An 18,470-nucleotide genomic window follows, 5' to 3' on the forward strand; every position below is an offset into this window, starting at 1 on the left:
TGATGATTTTCTGTCAAAGGTTGTCTTTTCATATGACAGTCCATGGGGGTGGTGGCTGAATACCTAAGCCTGGCCGTGAACTGACAGTACAAGCTGCAGTTACCTTAACATAGTTTTCCTTAAACTTGAAATACATGGTGTATTATGAATACATGTCTATTATGTTGTAGTAATAAAATGTTTTAGAGACAGTATTGGAAAACAAGAGAAAGTACAAGGTTGCCTGACACCAACTGAAATGTACTATTGAATACAGCCATTGTACAGCTAGAAGTCTTCTCAACCTTCAGTCTGCTGAAAAACTCACGCAAGCAATGCCTCCCGGCAGCTCAATAGTAAACATTTTCAGATCTCAATAGTTTGGCCTCTAACTCCATTCCCAAGGCCGTGGAGGCATTGAGGTCATGAAGCTACAATGGGCATTTAGAGGATGAAAGGATCACACCTGATCAACACCTGTGATTGCTTTATGCCTCTCTCTAATGTCAATATGCCTTGTCTACTGCTGTCTTGGCTAGTTTTTACAGTTTTATTTCACTGTAGAGCCTTCAGTCCCGCTCAAAATGAATTAGATAGCTCTTTCGTCCCACCCCACACACATGCGGAGACCTCACCTGGCTTAACTTGTCCCTCTAGAGACGAAACCTCTCATCGTCACTCAACGCCTAGGTTTACCTCCACTGTACTCACATTCTACCATACCCTTGTCTGTACATTATGCCTTGAATCTATTCTACCATGCCCAGAAATCTGCACCTTTTTTTCCTCTGTCCCCAATGCACTAGACGACCAGTTCTTATAGTCTTTATCCGTACCCTTATCCTACTCCTCCTCTGTTCCTCTGGTGATGTAGAGGTTAACCCAGGCCCTGTAGCCCCTAGTTCCACTCCGATTCCCCAGGCGCTATCATTTGTTGACTTCTGTAAACGCAAAAGCCTTGGTTTCATGCATGTTAACATCAGAAGTCTCCTCCCTAAGTTTGTTTTATTCACTGCTTTAACACACTCCGCCAACCCCGATGTCCTAGCCGTGTCTGAATCCTGGCTTAGGAAGGCCACCAAAAATTCTGAAATTTCCATCTCCAACTACAACATTTTCCACCAAGATAGAACTGCCAAAGGTGTGGAGTTGCAACCTACTGCAGAGACAGCCTGCAGAGTTATGTCATGCTATCCAGGTCTGTGCCCAAACAGTTCAAGCTTCTACTTTTAAAAATCCACCTTTCCAGAAATAAGTCTCTCACTGTTGCCGCTTGTTATAGACCCCCTCAGCCCACAGCTGTGCCCTGGACAACATATGTGAATTAATTTCCCTCCATTTATCTTCAGAGTTTGTACTGTTATTTGACCTAAACTAGGATATGCTTAACACCCTGGCCGTCCTACAATATAAACTAGATGCCCTCAATCTCACACAAATTATCATGGAACCCACCAGGTAAAACCCCAAATCCATAAACACGGGCACCCTCTTAGATATCATCCTGACCAACTTGCCCTCTAAATACACCTCTGCTGTCTTCAACCAGGATCTCAGCGATCACTGCCTCATTGCCTGCGTGCATAATGGGTCCGCAGTCAAACGGACACCACTCATCACTGTCAAATGGAGTTTGGAGTGTGACTGTTTGAGGTTGTGGACAGATGTCTTTTATACTGATAACAAGTTCAAACAGGTGCCATTAATACAGGTAACGAGTGGAGGACAGAGGAGCCTCTTATAGAAGAAGTTACAGGTCTGTGAGAGCCAGAAATCTTGCTTGTTTGTAGGTGACCAAATGCTTATTTTCCACCATAATTTGCAAATAAATTCATTAAAAATCCTACAATGTGATTTTCTTTATCTCAAATTTTTAAGTTGGAGAACTTGCACAATTGGTGGCTGAATAAATACTTTTTTGCCCCACTGTACTATCCACCACTGCGACCTGTATGCTCTCGTTGGGTGGCCCTCGCTTCATATTTGTTGCCAAACCCACTGGCTCCAGGTCATCTGTAAGTCTTTGCTTGGTAAAGCCCCACATTATATCAGCTCACTGGTTACCATAGCAGCACCCACCCGTAGCACGTGCCCCAGCAGGTATATTTCACAGGTCACCCCTAAAGCCAACTCCTCCTTTGGCCGCCTTTCCTTCCAGTTCTCTACTGCCAATGACTGGAACAAATTGCAAAAATCACTGAAGCTGAAGACTTAAATCTCCCTAACTAACTTTAAGCATCAGCTGTTAGAGCAGCTTACCGATCATTGCACCTGTACATAGCCCATCTGTAAATAGCCCACCCAACTACCTCATCCCCATATTGATTTTTTAGTTCCTTTGCACCCCAGTATCTCTACTTGCACATTCATCTTCTGCACATCTATCACTCCAGTGTTTAATTGCTAAATTGAAATTATTTCGCCACTATGGCCTATTTATTGCCTTACCTCCCTAATCTTACTACATTTGCACACACTGTATATAGACTTTTCTATTGTGTTTTTGACTGTACGTTTGTTTATCCCATGTGTAACTGTGTTGCTCGTGTCGCACTGCTTTGCTCCATCTAGGCCAGGTCGCAGTTGTAAATGAGAACTTGTTCTCAACTGGCCTACCTGGTTAACTTCATTGGGATAGGGGGCAGTATTTTCACACCCGGCTGAAATGCGTGTCCAAAGTAAACTGCCTGCTACCCAGGCCCAGAACCTAAGATATGCATATTATTAGTACATTTGGATAGAAAACACTCTGAAGTTTCTAAAACTGTTTGAATAATGTCTGTGAGTATAACATAACTTATTTGGCAGGCGAAACCCCGAGAACAAACCATTCAGATTTTTTTTTTTTTTAGGTCACTCTTTTCAATGGGTTTTTATTGGGATTCCAGATTTCTAAGGGGCAGGCTTGCAGTTCCTATCGCTTCCACTGGATGTCAAACGTCTTTAGATATTGGTTGAGGTTTTTCCTTTGAGAAAAGAAGAAGCAACACTGTTCAGAATGAAGCTCGAGGGAAGTGTACTCTTTGTTAGAGGTGTGCGACCTGAACAGCACGCTCCACTTTCTTTTTCTCCGGTATGAAACAGTTTATCCCGTCTTAAATGTAATCTATTATTTACGTTAAAAAAATACCTAAAGTTGTATCAGGAATGTTATTTGAAATGTTTGGAAAAAGATTACAGGTAACTTTTGAGATATTTTGCAGTCATGTCGCGTGTTTTGGAACCAGTGTTTTTCAGAATCAAATGAGCCAAATAAAATTGACATTTTGGATATATATCAACGGAATTAATCGAACAAAAGGACCATTTGTGATGCTTACGGGACATATTGGAGTGCCAAAAGAGGAAGATCTTCAAAGGTAAGGCATGAAATATATCTTTATTTCTAAGTTTTGTGTCACGCCTGGCGGGTTGAAATATGATTGTCTGTGTTTGTTTGTGGAGGTGCTATACTCAGATAATAGCATATTATGTTTCCGCCGTAAAGCCTTTTTGAAGTCTGACATGCTGGCTGGATTCACAACAAGCGTAGCTTTAATTTGGTGTATTGTATGTGTGATTTCCTGAAAGTTCAATTTTATAGTAATTTATTTCAATTTGGCGCTCTGCATTTTCACTGGATGTTTGCCAGGTGGGACGCGACCGTCCCACATATCACAGAAAAGTTCAAAAAAGGTGAAATAAAAAATAAAAATCACCAGGCGAGTCGGTACTGCACAGTGATGTGTGAATTCTCCCTCTGCTTACAGCTGGTAGTCAGTGACTTCAGGCAAATTATTTTGTTAAGCAGCATGTGCTAAACAACAACAGTCAGTGCAATAACAAAAGCACAATGATGCTGTGTTGGATAGAAAATAAATGGACTAAGCTGAAACCTAGTGTCATGTAAAAGCTGCCACTTTTCATTTGGAAATGACTAATTGAGGTACAATAGTGTAACTCACCACAGAAGATAGATCCACGTTGAATATGCGGCGATCATTCAAGCTGATTGGCTGAAGCCCTGCAACAGACAGCTGTGCCGACGAACCCCTGTACACGTATCCCAGTAGCCAGTCCCCTCTGACAGGTTGATGGACCAATTAATAAAAACCACAGCACCTTTGTATCACGAATGTGCTCTTTATCAATGAAGAGACTAAATAATTTATATGCATACTTATGCCATTCCTAGTAGATAAAGAATGCATGCATATGAAAATATGTATTATATTGGTCTCATTTCGAAATGGTCATATACATTAATATTTTTTGTTGACAATAGCTCAAATTCAAAACTTGCTGTATACATATTTTGCATCACCAAGACAACAATCTCACCCCCAAAGGTAAGATGGGATATCTTTCTCACCTGCAGTATCCATTCACTATCTTCCCAGCGACCACCTTGACCATTCTCTCCCAGGCTTGGGCGGTGCCATCTACTGGGGCACCCAATAGGACAACATCCTCCACCACGCCCTCACAACCTGAGACCATGTACAACAGGATAGAAAAAGAGATATTGTTAATTTGATCAGTTCTGTATTGCAGTTGTGTGTGTGTGTGTGGAAGCGGTGACATGTATCTGGCAAAAATCTCACAAAAATGAATATTTTGATTAATAGATCAAAAGCATACCTAGATGATTATGCAAAATCTTTGAAGGCATCAGTTAAATGCAACAATACAATTTGACGTTTGTTAGGCTTGTTACACTCTATAGTATGTATAAAGTCAGGCAAGGGTTTAGTGTGCTTGCTATACCTTGATCTTTGGCAAGTTCCTGAAGGCAGAAGTAGATAACCCTCGCTCCAAGACTGAAGCCAATGAGACTGACAGGACGCTTTCCCTTTAAAAACACCAATGCTGATTTGTTGACACAACAAACATCATGACACAGGCTTTCAAAATCCAGATAATTGTAAACACACCTACAGCAACAATTCTATAAAATCTAACTTTAGTTGTATAAAGATATGTCCATTGTAAAACCTTCAATGTGAATGTTCAAACTCCAATGACAATTACAGCTAGGGCTCAGCGATATGGCATAAAAATCATATCTGGATTTAATTTTAATTTACAGGATTTTCACAATATTTTTACACACTGCATTTCAAACAGTCTGCAATAATCTAATGAATTCAGTGCTTGTGAAATTATACCTAGGATAAATAATCCTTCCACAACCATTAGACCCACTAATAATTAAATTATTTTTATTAAAATGGTTTAAACCAGCATTTTTGCAAAAATCACTGATCTGGCTATGAAAATGCCCTTTTTGTCTCAAATTTAACCAGAACCATGCATAATGCACAGTCACTAATAACGAATAACTTATTGTAGCAGGCATTTAAAAAAATAACAGGTCTCAAACAATCTCTCAAGCACAAGCCCACGTGCTTGTGAGTAGCCAGCTCATCTTTATATTTCAAGTTAAACCAAATTAGCAATGTTGTCGATATATTTTGCGAGTTTTCATACCCCTCCAGCAACTTGTATTGGTAAAAGATTCTAGCAACAAATTCAATAACTTTTTCAGGCTGCCTTCAGGGAGTTATGACACCAAAGGTTACTATGGTTTTGAAAAGTACAAATGAGAGCAGGAGAAGCTGTCTGTGCAACAGAAGTCACAGCAACTTCGCACACACAGGTGTAGAAGCACAAGGGATGGGGGTGAAAATCTACGTCGGGGACCGCAGCAAGGCAAATTGGTGCTGTGACGCCGTCACGGAAAAACATAATCTAGCGACAAATCAAGGAGCCAATAGCAGATCTCCCTGAAAAATACCTTTATTTAACTAGGCAAGTCAGTTAAGAATTGTTATTTTATTTACAATGACGGCCTACCACAGACGACGCTGGGCCAATTGTGCACCACCCTGTGGGACTCCCAATCACGGCCAGAGGTGATACAGCCTGAATTCGAACCAGGTACTGTAGTGACGCCTCTTAGGCTGAGATGCAGTGCCTTAGACCGCTGTGCCACTCAGGAGACTAATGCACACTGCTTGCTAGCTAACAAGGTAGAACAGCTGAACTGTTATGAACACACCCCTCTGTCCATCTCCAACTGTTTGAACAGCATGCTAGCCTGTCCACTTTGTTCAAACTGCACATTCATTTTCCAGAACCAATGTTAATTGATGCTCCTGTTTTAGTAGTGTCTGTTCTGAGTGCAATTTGAAGAGTTGAGACAGAAAAAGGGCATTGTTAGAAAGGTTAAGTTCTTTTAAAGTAAAATCATGTCTCAATGTCTTTCGGTGTCCATGTGACCTATTCTGTTGGACCAAACCTCAATTGCAAATAGCAAGTTGAAACCGTTTGTCAGAGAGGAAGAAGTGATCTCTCTTCTTTGTTGTTATGAGTGGCAGGGGCTTGGTGTGTGTGTAAATGGGAAGGTGCACAGTCACAGCAGAAGAAGTGAAGGAGACGAGACAAATAGACATGAGAACAAGTGGACATTAACGCTCATACAAAAATTAAATAAAACTCCATTATTGCGATATCAAGATATTTCAAATACGTCTCACATCATTTTTATTCATTTGATGTATCGCCAAGCCCCAATTACAGCTACAGTGTCTCCGTAATTATTTGGACAGTGAAGCATTTTTTCTTTTTGGCTCTATACTCCAAAAGTTAGGATTTGAAATCAAACAATGACTATAAGGTTAAAGTGCAGACTGTCAGCTTTAATTTTAGGGTATTTTCATCCATATCAGGTGAAGGATTTAGAAATTACAGCAGTTTTGTACATCAGAAAGTATTGGTACAAATGCACTTGTGTAGTAAAAAGTATATGTTCCCATATTCATAGCATGCAACGACTACATCAAGCCTGTGACTCTTTGTTTTGGTTGTTTCAGATGATTTTGTGCCCAACAGAAATTAATGGTAAATAATGTACTGTGCCATTTTGGAGTCACTTTTATTTTAAATAAGAATAGGATATGTTTCTAAACACTTCTACATTAATGTACAGTGGGGCAAAAAAGTATTTAGTCAGCCACCAATTGTGCAAGTTCTCCCACTTAAAAAGATGAGAGGCCTGTAATTTTCATCATAGGTACACTTCAAATATGACAGACAAAATGAGGAAAGAAATCCAGAAAATCATATTGTAGGATTTTTAATTAATTTATTTGCAAATTATGGTGGAAAATAAGTATTTGGTCACCTACAAACAAGCAAGATTTCTGGCTCTCACAGACCTGTAACTTCTTCTTTAAGAGACCCCTCTGTCCTCCACTCGTTACCTGTATTAATGGCACCTGTTTGAACTTGTTATCAGTATAAAAGACACCTGTCCACAACCTCAAACAGTCACACTCCAAACTCCACTATGGCCAAGACCAAAGAGCTGTCAAAGGACACCAGAAACAAAATTGTAGACCTGCACCAGGCTGGGAAGACTGAATCTGCAATAGGTAAGCAGCTTGGTTTGAATAAATCAACTGTGGGAGCAATTATTAGGAAATGGAAGACATACAAGACCACTGATAATCTCCCTCGATCTGGGGCTCCACGCAAGATCTCACCCCGTGGGGTCAAAATGATCACAAGAACGATGAGCAAAAATCCCAGAACCACACAAGGGGACCTAGTGAATGACCTGCAGAGAGCTGGGACCAAAGTAACAAAGCCTACCATCAGTAACACACTAAGCCACCAGGGACTCAAATCCTGCAGTGCCAGACGTGTCCCCCTGCTTAAGCCAGTACATGTCCAGGCCCGTCTGAAGTTTGCTAGAGAGCATTTGGATGATCCAGAAGAAGATTGGGAGAATGTCATATGGTCAGATGAAACCAAAATATAACTTTTTGGTAAAAACTCAACTCGTCGTGTTTGGAGGACAAAGAATGCTGAGTTGCATCCAAAGAACACCATACCTACTGTGAAGCATGGGGGTGGAAACATCATGCTTTGGGGCTGTTTTTCTGCAAAGGGACCAGGACGACTGATCCGTGTAAAGGAAAGAATGAATGGGGCCATGTATCGTGAGATTTTGAGTGAAAGCCTCCTATCAGCAAGGGCATTGAAGATGAAACGTGGCTGGGTCTTTCAGCATGACAATGATCCCGAACACACCACCCGGGCAACGAAGGAGTGGCTTCGTAAGAAGCATTTCAAGGTTCTGGAGTGGCCTAGCCAGTCTCCAGATCTCAACCCCATAGAAAATCTTTGGAGGGAGTTGAAAGTCTGTGTTGCCCAGCAACAGCCCCAAAACATCACTGCTCTAGAGGAGATCTGCATGGAGGAATGGGCCAAAATACCAGCAACAGTGTGTGAAAACCTTGTGAAGACTTACAGAAAACGTTTGACCTCTGTCATTGCCAACAAAGGGTATATAACAAAGTATTGAGATAAACTTTTGTTATTGACCAAATACTTATTTTCCACCATAATTTGCAAATAAATTCATTAAAAATCCTACAATGTGATTTTCTGGATTTTCTTTTCTCATTTTGTCTGTCATAGTTGAAGTATACCTATGATGAAAATTACAGGCCTCTCATCTTTTTAAGTGGGAGAACTTGCACAATTGGTGGCTGACTCAATACTTTTTTGCCCCACTATAGATGCTACCACGATTACAGATAATCCTGAATGAATCGTGAATAATGATACACAAGTGAATTTGTCCCAATACGTTTGCTCCACTGGGGGGGACTATGTACAAAAAGTGCTGTAATATCAAAACAGTTCACCCATAATGGGTGTAAAGACCCTCAAATTAAAGGTGACAGCCTGCACTTTAACCTCAGTCATTATTTGATTTCATATCCAAACCTTTGAAGTATAGAGCCAAAAGAAGAAAAAAATGCTTCACTGTCCCAATAATTAGAGGGCACTGTAAATCTATATTTCATCCATCCTTAAATGTATTTACTTATGTAATTAACAAGAGATCCCTGTTTCAACGGGATTGAATCCTACTGAGCGGTCATGCTGGTGTGTGGTGGCAGCTGTTGTCAGTAGTGAGAAGCGTACCTGATGCCTACTCCTCAGCACCTGAGCGAGGTGTTTTCCCACCTCGGCTGAGCGACTAAGACACACAGACCAGGGATTGTCTATAACACTGGCCACCGCAAGCAGAGAGGCAGGCCACGTAAGAGCAGTCACAATACCTAGACAGGGACAAGTAGGGGAAAGAGCTTCTCAGTAGTGGAGGGTTACTAGGCTATCTATGAGACTGGAGGACAACACTCAATTTAGGATGCTGGTTGGAATTCAACAATCAAACTTTCTATGTTCATGGAAAAGTTTTACTTTAAACAAAAATGTATTTAGACTTTGTTTCTACAGTGCAGGATTAATTGAGTGAGGGGCATGTTCAAAGTTGGTTGTTGAACTCCTGGGTGAAACCGGAAAGAATTCTCAATGGTGTAGCCTACTACAAAATCCTATTCAACCAAACAAAGGCTCATTTAATTCAGACACATTGCTTGCATATAAACTCACATGGCCCCTTATTTCCACCCACACAAATATCAACGGAACCCTCAGGCTTCTTTCTAACAGCTGTTGCCGACGTTCTACCAGACAAGCCTCCGCATCACGACGTGTCATCCCTATTGATAACATTTTCAGCACAAGATATTGTAACCCATAAAAATATGCCTCCCCTTGACAAGATCAACCTAAGGTATCGTCTGTTCAACCAGCTTCTCTGAATGTATCCCTCTATGTCTTCCCTCTCATTTCAATGCAATCTCTGTCTAATTAAATAAATACACATTTGTACAATTCAGTGGAATTCCACTCTACATTGTTTTTAAAACAACTAGCCAGGGGTGAGGCATGTTTTGATGGGGAGGCGTGGTGTGATTACCTACCTGACAGTACGGTATACTTGAGGGCCTCCTGGGCCACCATGCTGACCAGGCCATCGAGAAGAGCAGCCATGGTGGAACCCAGGTCCCGAAGGAAACGAGACTCCCACACCAGACAGTACTGCTCCCCGCACGCACCCAGACTGCACCAAGGAGCCTGGAAAGAACCTGAGGGTGGGAGAGGGGACAGGAAGTGGGAGTTCAGAAAAGTGGATACCGGTAAGTGTGCGTCCCATGAAACTATTAGTTGTAATAGTGATAGACACCGATACGGAAAATCTAAATCAGTTGCATTTTTTTAATTTGCTACCGATATCATATGGTGTTATGAATAACATTGCAACTTTCTGTTCCGTCAAGATTCTCCTACATTTTGCCTCCATGGGTTTGTAAAGTATGTACAGTAGATGACCTTGGTAGTTTTTAAGTGGCAGTCAGTGTATGTGGACACAGTTTGATGTTAGTATTATTGATGGTAAATTCTAAAGTGAGACTGGTGAGAGGTTATGCTTGCTCACTGTATTTTCCAGTGCACAGCCAGCCGGTCACAGCCACAGTCAGGTGTAGGTGCTTCCCTGAGCTCAGTGGCAGAAACTCAAACTCCTCTATTGCTCCCACCCGCTTATTCATCTTATAGCCTAGCGAGAGACAGAGAAAGAGCGAGTGAGAAAATAAGGTAAATGATCAAAGGAAAGACATTCTGATCTCAAACAAAAAATGTAAAAAGTAGACAAACTATCACCAAAAAAAACAGAGACCAACTATCTTCATACACTGCCAAAGTCCCTTCATCTACCAGTGATCTCACCAGTTAAGCCAGCCCCTGCTGCTCCAAACAGGGAGGCCATGATGGCGATGCCAGTGGCTGAGCCCAGAACAGCCGCCCCTCCTGCCCCTAGTACGGCCGATGCCCCCGCCGCCACCAGTGGCGCCGCCAACCCGCCCGTCACACCTACAGTTAAAGTAGAAAGTTTAAATACACCTTAGCCAAATACATTTAAACTCAATTTTTCACAATTCCTGACATTTAATCCTAGTAAAAATTCCCGGTTTTAGGTCAGTTAGGATTACCACCTTATTTTAAGAATGTGAAATGTCAGAATAATAGTAGAGAATGATTTATTTCAGCTTTTATTTCTTTTATCACATTCCCAGTGGGTCAGAAGTTTACATGCTACCAAATACTAATTGAGTGTATTGCCTTTAAATTGTTTAACGTGGGTCAAACATTTCGTGTAGCCTTCCACAAGCTTCCCACTGTAAGTTGGGTGAATTTTGGCCAATTCCTCCTGACAGAGCTGCTGTAACTGAGTAGGATTTGCCTCCTTGCTCACACACACTTTTTTAGTTCTGCCCACAAATGTTCTATAGGATTGAGGTCAGGGCTTTGTGATGGCCACTCCAATATCTTGACTTTGTTCTCCTTAAACCATTTTGACAACTTTGGAAGTATGCTTGGGGTCATTGTCCATTTGGAAGACCCATTTGCAACCAAGCTTTAACTTGGTTAACTTAACTGATGTCTTGAGATGTTGCTTCAATATATTCACATAATTTTACCTCCTCATGATGCCATCTATTTTGTGAAGTGCATCAGTCCCTCCAGCAGCAAAGCACCCACACAACATGATACTGCCACCCCCATGCTTCACGGTTGGGATGGTGTTCTTCGGTTTGCAAGCCTCCCCCTTTCTCTCCAAACATAAAGATGGTCATTACAGCCAAACAGTTCTATTTGTTTCATCAGACCAGAGGACATTTCTCCAAAAAGTATGATCTTTGTCCCTATGTGCAGTTGAAAATCGTAGTCTGGCTTTTTTATGGCGTTTTTGGAGCAGTGGCTTCTTTCTTGCTGAGCGGCCTTTCAGGTTATGTCAATATAGGACTCGTTTTACTGTGGATTTAGATACTTCGTTACCCGTTTCCTCCAGCATCTTCACAAGGTCCTTTGCTGTTGTTCTGGGATTGATTTGCACTTTTCGCACCAAAGTACGTTCATCTCTAGGAGACGGAATGTGTCTCCTTCCTGAACGGTATGGCGGCTGCGTGGTGTTTATACTTGCGTACTATTATTTGTACAGATGAACGTGATACCTACAGGCGTTTGGAAATTGCTACCAAGGATGAACCAGACTTGTGGAGGTCTACAATTTTGTTTCTGAGGTCTTAGCTGATTTCTTTTGATTTTCCCATGATGTCAAGCAAAGAGGCACTGAGTTTGAAGGTAGGCCTTGAAGTATGTCAATTAGCCTATCAGAAGCTTCTAAAGCCATGACATCATTTTCTGGAATTTTCCAAGCTGTTTAAAGGCACAGTCAACTTAGTATATGTAAACTTCTGACCCACTGGAATTGTGATACAGTGAATTATAAGTGAAATAATCTGTCTGTAAACAATTGTTGGAAAAATTACTTGTGTCATGTACAAAGTAGATGCCCTAACCAACTTGACAAAACTGTAGTTTGTTAACAAGAAATTTGTGGAGTTGTTGAAAAACTAGTTTTAATGACTCCAACATAAGTGTATGTAAACTTCTGACTTCAACTGTACATTAAATAATGGCAGAATTTTCCAATGAGTGAGTAATACATTTTTGGGGGAATTTCTCAATGTTGCCTCTCATACTAGCAATTGGCCCAAGTAAAAGCACTGACCAATCACAGCTCCTCCGCCCACAGTGGCCAGGCCAATGAGAAGGTAGCGTCGTAATTTGCGTCCTCTCTCTTTTGTCTGTCGCCGAGATGACTCCTCTCTGAGAGATAAAAGAAAGAAGACAATCTGAATATACAGTGAGATACATAATGTCTATAAACAATATATGTATTGGTGCATTCATATAGGCTTCTCAAAGACAATGTTTACAATGTGAAGGAAGTACTACAGTTTATGGTTACATGTTTCACCACAGGGTCATTCCATACTAAAAGCCAAACCAAGTAGACCATAAAGGATAAACAAACTTACTGTTGTAGTCAGTCCTGAGGCAAAGCAATGACACATAAAAGAGAGTACACTGAATGTAATTACCCATGCAAAAATCACACTGCCGCATACATGGTTAAACATTTTATCTAGTTAAACATCTTCATGACAAGGGAAATTTGTTTTAATTCATTCTTCTCTCCCTCACTTACGCGGTCTCCACCACTCCCTCTCTCAGTCGTTCGCCCAGCGTCGCCTCAAACTCCTCCAATTGCTGAGGGGACACTCGCAGTAGACAGCTGACATGGCGAATTAGGACTCGTGATCTGGAGTCATACAGGCCTGTGGACAAAGTATGTTTTGGTCACATTCAGAGACATTGTTAGTACTTTATGAACTTTCCAGTTATGATGAAGGCCAACACTACTAATTAATGTAAGCTACTTACCATCTTTGACAGAAAAAGACACAAGGTCCTGTGAGTGAGAGAGAATGACACAAGGAACTTGTGAATGATCTTAGAAGTGTCAGTATGCCCAAAGCTTACTTTGTTTTGAAGTGCTGGGCCACAAACACAAGTTACATGCAGGTCACTTGTGCAAAAAAGAAAGAGAGAGCATGGTCATATCACCAATACACTGATGAATCATTCCAGCATTTGATTAGATATGCGCAGGGCAGTGACCGAACCCACCTGTGTGATGGGAGTGGCACCTGCAGACAGTAGTGGCTCTGCCTGAAGGATAGAGAGGAAGGTGTCGCTGCCCTCGAATCCCAGGCCTGCCAGAAAGGCCCCCATGACGGGCATCACCGACTCGTCCAGACCCAGCCATTGCACCAGCCCCTCCAGGTACAGCTCCCGGAAACACCTGTACAATGATTAGAGGACAAAAGATTAGGCAAAGCCAGCAAGACGTTCATATTCATATCAACAAATGCATTAAAATAACCTTACAGAAGGACAACCATCTCTGCATTGTTCCCCAATGCTGAAAAGGGCCCGTGTGAAACAGTTTGGTAACCCTTGCAGTACAGTACCTGTTCTCAGGTCCAGGAAACAGCTGGCCCAAGGAGACCCCACAGAGCCCAGCGTAGGCAAAGCGCCCTGGTTCAGTCAGCTGCCTGCCAATCACTGCCACAGCGATCGGTTCATCCGGCCTTTCTCGACCGGGCTTCTCCCCCCCTGGATCTGAAGATATTGACAGATAACGTTACTGCTATTACACAAGAACAAAATGTATCATATCTTGATAAAGGTTTGATACATCTGACATTTTCAACGATGCTGCACTAGAACAGTCAGTGAAAGGTAACAACAAATATACAAAAATGTGCTAGCTAGCTACATGAAAAACAAATATTCTCCTGCATCACGGAGAAACTCACTGAACCCAGGCAAAAATAAGTCCCCCCAAAAATATTTAGCAACTTGCTAGCTAGCTACCTCCTTCCATACACTGCCTCAAATGAGTACGTTCGCTAACTAGTTAGACAACAAAAATAAGTTACTTGTTCTAGTTAGCTATCTATCCAAATAAACTGGGGACTATGATACAAATTATCTAGCTAATGTGCACTCACTATTCGAAACAGCTGGCGGATAGATAGCTAACGTTAGCTATGTAACGTTAAGTTAGCTAGCTAACGTTAGCTGGTTAGTTAGTTAACTAGCTAGACAACCCCACTTTGACACGTAGATGTTTCTTTATAAATGCAAAACATGATCGATTACCTTGAGTCAACACTGGATTAAAACAGTGTTGTTTTGATCTTTCCTCCTCCATTTCACTTTGTTAGCATGATGGCTCAGCTAGGTTGTTATTATCTACTTGTGGTTGAAAGTTCAATGAACTTTTTGCAACTTGACCAAAGAGCTGACGCGTCCAAGCAAGGTCGTGTTCAAAATTGTAACGTTGAGACACAGCTTGTACAGACGTGTAACGATCTCAAACACCTCGTTCGTTCATTCGGCAAGAGTAAATGGATGAGGGGAAATTATTATATGTTCCCTCAATATTTATTGGAAAGGAGCATCAAGCTCATCAACGTGCACTTTCACCATACTGTGAAGTGCATCATAACTTTTCATCTGTAGCCTAATAAACTGCATACTTTCAGTGTTGCCAACAAGCCCCGTGTCTCATTCCATTTACTAAAATGGGTGGCACGCCATTAATGGACAATCTTGTCTATCTCTGCAGGGGAGTAGCCAAGGAGCTTGGCTATTTTTTATATTTCTCCAGGGCTCTTATTGTGCTTTAGAGTTTCCTCCACATTAAAAACGGACATGTACTGCAGTGCTTCGATGTTGTCTGGCAGTCTCACCCTCAACTCATTAGTGAGGGATATGGTGAAGGCTACACACCACTTTCAGACATTGTTTTAATCCTTAGGCACAAGGTGGAGCTCAGCTGCCTTTGACTCAAAAAGGTAACCATGGTACTGTTTGGGACTGATGTATCCATCTATTGGCCCTTTGAGTACATCAACATTTGCCAGTGGATTCAGCACCCTGCTGCTCACAGACATGATCAGGCTAACCAAGCTGTCAAGTAGCTTAAGAGGATCTACTTGCTCTCTCTCAAAAGCCTTGATGGCCAACTGTACCTCACCCAGCACTGACGTCAAAAAAGTCAGATCCAATATGTTTTGAGGATCACTGTACATGGAGTATAAAACCTCAGCCATGTAGCAGTGTTCACTGGACTTGGTGACTGCGAAATGCAGCCTAAGCTCCTCCCACTGGTCCAAAATGCATGAAACCGCAGGTTCAATGGAGAGCCAACGTATGGTTATCTGTAAAGGTTTCTCCTCACAGTTGATGGTCTCATATATGGCCTTGTAGGCCTCCCTGCGCTTTGGAGACACTGAAAACTAGTTATAAGTCTATCGATCCAACTACGGGGGATGATGTCATTGGAAGCATGACCTACAGCAAGCTGCAGAGAGTGGCACACACAGCGAATAAGAACCAGATATTTGAGGCCATACGCCTCCTTCAGCACTTTATGGATCCCTTTGTTAATCCCTGTCATAACAGAGGCATTGTCAGTACCTATCCCCAGGAGTTTCTCTTTTTTAAGACAACACTTCTCGAGGAAAGCCACAACAGCACGGGCTATAGATTTGGCATCTCCCTCCAACTCAACAAGCCCCAGAAATGTTGATACAATTGTCTGCTTGGTGTCACTAAAGTACCTTATCACAACCCCCGGGTACTTTGAAACATTTACATCCGTGGACTCATCGAGGAGGAGGCTGAAACGCTGGTCACCCACATTTGCAACCAACTTTTTCAGAAAGGATGGTGCTAGAACACCATTAATAATTTCTGTGCACTTTATCCTGTGCATTTTGAAGTGGGTAGCAGCAGTGGAGTCTGAGAAAGCAGCTCTACATGCTTCTCCAATGTGATCACATGCCAGCATAGAACAGTGTTTAGCGATGGCTAATGCCATGGTGGCCTCAGCCTTTTTTGCAGAGTCAATTTTTTAAATCATAAATGGCAGCTTGTTTTGAGTGGAACTGTTATAAGGCTTTGCCTTTTGAGTATGCTTTTGAGTTGTCATGTGTTTTTTTACATCACTAAGTTTGGCGTAGAAATCAGCCTTACAGTACAGGCAGTATGCCCGTGTATCACCTCCAATAAACGGCTTCAACCAGCCTTTGAATTCAGGATTCCCACTGCTTTCTGTATTTTTGAGTGTACAGTTTAGACTGAGACATGATGAGCTAGCCAGCTAGATGTTTAGCTTATGTCACAGAGAGGCACACACACAGTGGACAAGGTGAGTAAGTGACTGAGGTTGTGTGAGTCAAATGCAATGATTTTTTTTGTGTGCAGTGATTTATTTTAGACAAAGAACATTTTACATTTACATCCCACCCTGAATGTAAGCCAGGGCGGGATCAGCCAGCGGCGGCTTCCCGCATGCGCGATTCATTTGCAGTCGGGACGTGGAGGCGGAGGTGTGAACATCTCCTGCTCTGACTGCAGCTGGGAGGGACTGCTGCACGAGGACTGGGCCACCTGTGAGTGAGCCCCCACGACAGCACCCGCTGCTCGTTGAGAAGAGTAAGAAAGATACGTGCTTTCACGTCAGTCTCCAAAAGTCTCCAATAACATCAGAAAAAGTCACTAGATTTGTCGCTAGTCGATTTTCATGAAAATGTGTCGCTAGAGGGGTCTGAATGCTCACTAAATATAGTGACAAAGTCGCTAAGTTGGCAACACTGCATGCTTTCCTGAGTCGTGGGAGGACCACACAACACAATTGATTTTACTAACACAAAAATATCCCAACTTTTCTATCGAATTTAGTTTTGTGGACATTTGGAAAGTTAAAATGTGGTCTATTTCAAGGCCTCCCGGGCGCTGTATGTACTGCAGCGCCAGGTGTGCCATCAGAGACTTAGGGTTCGCGCCCAGGCTCTGTCGTAACCGGCCGCTACCGGGAGGTCCGTGGGGCAACGCACAATTGGCCTAGCGTCATCCGGGTTAGGGAGGGTTTGGCCAGTAGGGATATCCTTGTCTCATCGCGCACCAGCGACTCCTGTGGTGGGATGGCGGCTTGGTTGGGTTGTGTATCGGAGGAGGCATGACTTTCAACCTTCGTCTCTCCCGAGCCCGTACGGGAGTTGTAGCGATGAGACAAGATAGTAGCTACTAAAAAGCTATTGGATACCACGAAATTGGGGAGGAAAAGGGGTAAAATGTATAAAATGTAAAAAATTGCATTTTCCCACCACTAACCAATTTCTCCCCAATTTCGTGGTATTCTTGTCATCGACGAAGGTTGAAAATCATGCGTCCTCCGATACACAACCCAACCAAGACGCACTGCTTCTTAACACAGCGCGCATCCAACCCGCAAGTAATGTCATAGGCCAACCATATTAATAAAATCATGACAGCTGTGATGGAAACTGTAAGTTTCGTCACAATTTTATAAATGCTGACAGAACATTTGTTCATCTGACATGGTGGGATCTTTTTGTGTGGGTAAAATTAATTATGCGAGAAATAGCGGTGGGAACGCCTTAATGCGCAAATATGGATATACCCTAATAACCATCATATAAAAGTAAACTTGGATTCACACAATGATATGGTGTGTGGTCCTCCCACTGACTCGGAAACCATGCAGTTTATTAGTTAGGCTACAGATGAAATAATGTATGATGAACTTCACAGTGTAGCGAAAGTGTATGGTGATCTTGATCCTCCTTTCCAATAAATATCGAGGGTCTGATTCTAGCGAGGTGATGATTGATGCTTGATTCCCATTTGACAAATAAAAATATTATCTCTCTTAATTATCTCATCATGTAGACTATCCTACATGCACTGAATCTGCTTGCTGTTGGCTAGAGCACTCGTGCCAAGACCAGAGTCTGCACATTTGCTATTTGAGCCAGTTTTTGTGAGAAAAATATCGGTAGAAAATGCGATGGATACACATTGAACTTTAGATTTATATGCCATACATGAAATCTGATTTTCAAGATGTAGAGCATATACATGGTTTATACAGACATTGGCTAGTCACATTCAAGGACTTTCAATTACATTTTCAAGCACTTAATTGTAATTTTCAAGGACCTTTATATTTAATTGTTGTAATAGCCTATAGAAAACCAACTCCCCTAAAATGCATACAAAAATGTTTGCTTTACCACTTAAAAAATAATGTATTTTTTAATCGGCCAACCCAATGGCATTATGCATTGACATTCACATTATTTTTA

The 18,470-nt window shown here is 42.0% G+C and overlaps 1 protein-coding gene across 2 annotated transcripts in view; it reads right to left on the minus strand.

The window, feature by feature from the left end:
* The window catches only part of LOC139416560 (transmembrane and coiled-coil domains 4), a 37,729-nt gene extending 23,159 nt beyond the window's left edge, over positions 1-14,570 (minus strand). Inside the window, exons 1-13 of one of the 2 annotated variants that reach the window (XM_071165323.1) lie at positions 14,455-14,567; positions 13,761-13,911; positions 13,417-13,591; positions 13,171-13,198; positions 12,935-13,064; positions 12,455-12,552; positions 10,609-10,752; positions 10,319-10,438; positions 9,804-9,968; positions 8,959-9,095; positions 4,726-4,810; positions 4,331-4,448; positions 3,924-4,041 (exon numbers count right to left, since the gene is read on the minus strand). In XM_071165323.1, the coding sequence (XP_071021424.1) occupies positions 3,924-4,041; positions 4,331-4,448; positions 4,726-4,810; positions 8,959-9,095; positions 9,804-9,968; positions 10,319-10,438; positions 10,609-10,752; positions 12,455-12,552; positions 12,935-13,064; positions 13,171-13,198; positions 13,417-13,591; positions 13,761-13,911; positions 14,455-14,506 (1,521 nt within the window). In that variant the 5' untranslated portion in view covers positions 14,507-14,567. Of the gene's footprint in view, positions 1-3,923; positions 4,042-4,330; positions 4,449-4,725; positions 4,811-8,958; positions 9,096-9,803; positions 9,969-10,318; positions 10,439-10,608; positions 10,753-12,454; positions 12,553-12,934; positions 13,065-13,170; positions 13,199-13,416; positions 13,592-13,760; positions 13,912-14,454 lie in introns of both variants that reach the window. The other variant, XM_071165322.1, reaches the window with a different exon arrangement.
* Between the last annotated feature and the right edge of the window lie 3,900 nt (positions 14,571-18,470).

Source organism: Oncorhynchus clarkii, chromosome 9 (genome assembly GCF_045791955.1).
Source record: "Oncorhynchus clarkii lewisi isolate Uvic-CL-2024 chromosome 9, UVic_Ocla_1.0, whole genome shotgun sequence".
Classification (NCBI taxonomy): domain Eukaryota; kingdom Metazoa; phylum Chordata; class Actinopteri; order Salmoniformes; family Salmonidae; genus Oncorhynchus; species Oncorhynchus clarkii.